Source organism: Prunus dulcis, chromosome 3 (genome assembly GCF_902201215.1).
Source record: "Prunus dulcis chromosome 3, ALMONDv2, whole genome shotgun sequence".
Lineage (NCBI taxonomy): Eukaryota > Viridiplantae > Streptophyta > Magnoliopsida > Rosales > Rosaceae > Prunus > Prunus dulcis.
This window is the reverse complement of record NC_047652.1, coordinates 8202150-8205749: the sequence shown is the minus strand read 5'-3', so window position 1 is coordinate 8205749 and position 3600 is coordinate 8202150. Positions and strand designations below refer to the sequence as shown.

The window sequence follows — 3600 nt, the reverse complement described above, 5'->3', positions numbered from 1 at the left end:
ACAGCTGTATTCACTGCCTCTCCCCAAAATGTGTATGGTAGTTTCTTCTCTTTCATCATTGTCTTGCTCATCTCAACAATGGTCCTGTTCTTTCTCTCAGCAACCCCATTTTGCTGAGGTGAATAGGCCACGGTTAGTTGTCTTTCCAACCCAATTTCTTCACAAAACTGCAGAAATTCAGCAGAGGTATATTCCCCACCTCTGTCACTCCTAAGTTTCTTCAGTTTGTATCCACTTTGTAGTTCTACCATAGCCTTAAATTTCTTGAAAATATTAAAAACTTCTGACTTGAATTGCATGAAGTACACCCAGCACATTCTGATGCAGTCATCAATGAAAGTCAAAAAATATTTGTTTCCACCTATTGATGTGGTCTGCATTGGACCACAAACATCTGAATGAACCAGCTCCAGAGGTAAACTAGCTCTCCAAATTTTCTCTTTACCAAAAGCCTCTCTGTGGGATTTTCCAATTGCACAGTTTTGGCAAATTCTGTTTGCATTTCCGATTTCAGGCAGACCATAGACCAGCTCCTGTTGTTGTAACAACTTCAGACTCTGCATATTCAAATGGCCAAGCCTCCTATGCCAATACCAAGTGGATTCTTCAATTGTTGCTTTCATAGCCACTGAGTTTGCATATTTCAATGACAGTGGGAAGCATCTGTTTCCTGTCATGGAAACCTTTGCCAGCAGATTCTCCATTGACCTGTCATCAAATATTTCAACCATAGAATCACCAAAGACAAGATAGTAGCCATGCTCTACCATTTGACCTACACTAAGTAAGTTTTCAGCCAATCCTGGTACAAGCATAACCTCTTTGATATATCTAGGCCCAGCTTTAGTGTCAATCACCAAAGTTCCTTTTCCAGTTGCTTCCACTAAGTCTCCAATGCCCATTTTTACCTTTGCAGTGACTTTGGTGTCAATATTGACTAGAAGGGATGCTTGTGAAGTCATGTGGTTGCTGCATGCACTGTCCACATACCACACACCATTATTTTTCACTATTCAGCAGCATGACAAGCATAGAACATGTTGCCTTCTTCCTCCTTGTGTGATGCATAGTTAGCAGCTTCTGGTTTTCCCTTGCAGTCTTTGGCTATATGACCAAACCTATCACATTTATAACATTTAGGTTTGCCTTTAAACCAGCAGACACCATAGTGCAATTTGTCACAGGTTTTGCAAGGCACCTTTGCTCCCTCAGTCTGACATTCCTTTTTAAAATTGTTTTCAGACTTTGAGTCCCACTTCTTCCCTTTCTGAGATTTCCAATTCTTTTTGGATTTGGAACCCCCTGCCTGTCCTGTGTTAGACTGATCTTTAGAGCTCACATTCAAACTAGAGAAAGCCTTCTCAGTCACTCTCTCATTATGCCTCTGCAGCCTTTGTTCATGAGATTTTAGAGAGCCTATAACCTCTTGAACCCCTATAGTTTCTGTATCTTTTGTCTCCTCTATAACCTCAGCAATGGAATCATATTCTCTGGATAAACTAATCAAGAGTTTCTGAACAATTCTCTGTTCAGTTAACTCTTCACCATAAGCCTTCATTTGATTTACTAGCTCAAGCAATTTAGTGACATATCCGGACAATGATTCATCATCATGCATACGAGTGTATTCAAATTCTCTCCTAAGAGCTTGAAGTTTCACAGATCTTACCTTCTTGTCTTCTCTGAATTCTTGCTGCAGGATTTCCCATGCTTCCTTGGCTGATTCCTTCAAAGCAATTCTGGGAAAAATATCATCAGAAACTGCATTCTGGATCAGACCCAATGCCTTAGCATCTTTGGCAATATTTTCTTCCAAAACAAGCTTTTGAGCTGCTGTCAGAGCTTCTCCTTCTTCCTTCTTCACAGGTTGCTCATATCCATTCTCAACCATATCCCACAGCTTGTGAGATTTGAAGATTGTGCACATCTTTATTCTCCAGAAATCGTAGTTGCTTCCATTGAAGATGGGAGCACGAAGCTCACTCATGCTAGATCCAGCCATGTGAGACTAGATAATGCTTCCTTCAGCTGGATTGTTGATTTCACTACGCCCAGTCTCAGACCAGAACCTTCGCTACTGATACCATGTTGAAGTTTCTATATAATAGTAGATGTTCTTGCACACAAAGTATATGAGAAAATGTTTTAGAGAGAAAAGAGAGGGAGAGAATCTGTTAGGCAATGAATGTAATCATGCACACACTGACTGTGTGATCTCATTCTTCTTTCAATATATATATTGTAGCTAGTACAAAAATGACTCAGCTAATACATTTGTACCAGCCTGTGAGCTGTACACTTGGCATGAATCTGGACATGTTAGTCCAACAATATGTGATGGCATATGAGCCATACACCTGGCTAACTAACTAACTAACTAAACCTGGAAACAATTTATCCTTCAACATGTAATTGAAAGAACAGCTGAAAATTAGTCGGACATGGTAAATTTTATAATGCTAGAAGAAGAAGCTCATGGAATTATTCCTAATTGGACTCAATCAGAACTACAACTACAAATATTGGGAAGGAGACTGGGTCAAATACGAAAATAACAGTGTACATAATAAAATAATAAATATTTGTCAATTCTAGCCATGCATAGAATTGATAAACAAACCAGTCAACAAAATGAGTAAGCAAGGGAAAGTTATTACGTTGGTGGACACATTTATAGACTCGTCAAAAACAGGAACGTGCTTCATGACGGTTTCCAGGTTCCTTTCTTCGTTGTTTCTGATTGTTTCTTTGAGTTGAATTCTCTAATCATGGAGGAGGGTTCACCTGGGGTCTTTATGAAGCATCATTGCTTCACTAAGAGAGTGAGAGCATCAGAGGATTTCAATCCTGAGTGCGAGTTGAAATAGATTTCCAGTCCCACTTCGATTCTCAAGCGAGGGCAGACTGTTGATTCTCTTCTGGGGGCTCGATCTGAGTTCAAATCTGGAAATTTCAAAGATGGGGCTTGATATGAGTTTGGTTATGGAAATTTCAAAGTTAGGGCATGATTTGAGTTTGGTTCTGGAAGTTTTAAAGACAAGCTTATGGGTAAGGTGAATTTAGTAAAGAATGTGGGTATTGATGTTTGTTGCCTTAGTGATACTCATGGATCTTAATGAAGATGTGGTTATTTCTCGAGGTGAGAAGAGGTCTAGCATTCAGTTCTCTGTTCGTGCTATGGATCGCCTCTCTCAGCCTTGGAAGCATTTAGTTCACATGCTTACAATTACCTTCATGCTCGGTTGCAGCAAAAGTGGCGCCTAAAGGGGGATTGGAAGTTGATTGATCTTGTCAATGATTATTTTGTGGTTAAATTTGATTTAGAGGAGGATCTGAATTGTGTGCTGACTAGTGGTCCATGGATTATTGCGGGACAATATTTTGTAATGCAGAAATGGAGACCTAGTTTCTGTCCTGCTATAGCTCATATCACATGTATGGCAGCTTGGATAAGGGTGGTTGCTATTCAGCTTGAATGTTTTGATGTGTGGTCTCTGAAGCGTATTGGAAACTTAGTGAGAAAGCTATTGAAAATTGATTCTCTAACAACTTCTTAGAATCAAGGTGAATTTGCTCATTTATATGTGGAGCTTGATCTAA

The 3600-nt window shown here is 39.6% G+C and overlaps 1 protein-coding gene across 1 annotated transcript; it reads right to left on the bottom strand.

Annotated features, from left to right (window-relative positions):
- Positions 1-1009: 1009 nt before the first annotated feature.
- Positions 1010-2002, bottom strand: LOC117621671. The gene has a single exon (XM_034352232.1). It carries the CDS (start codon positions 2000-2002, stop codon positions 1010-1012), a length of 993 nt encoding a protein of 330 aa, XP_034208123.1.
- Positions 2003-3600: the final 1598 nt, after the last annotated feature.

What these genes read in the sequence shown, in the direction of transcription:
- LOC117621671 (XM_034352232.1), bottom strand. Translation starts at nt 2,002, where the DNA reads ATGGCTGGATCTAGCATGAGTGAGCTTCGTGCTCCCATCTTCAATGGA.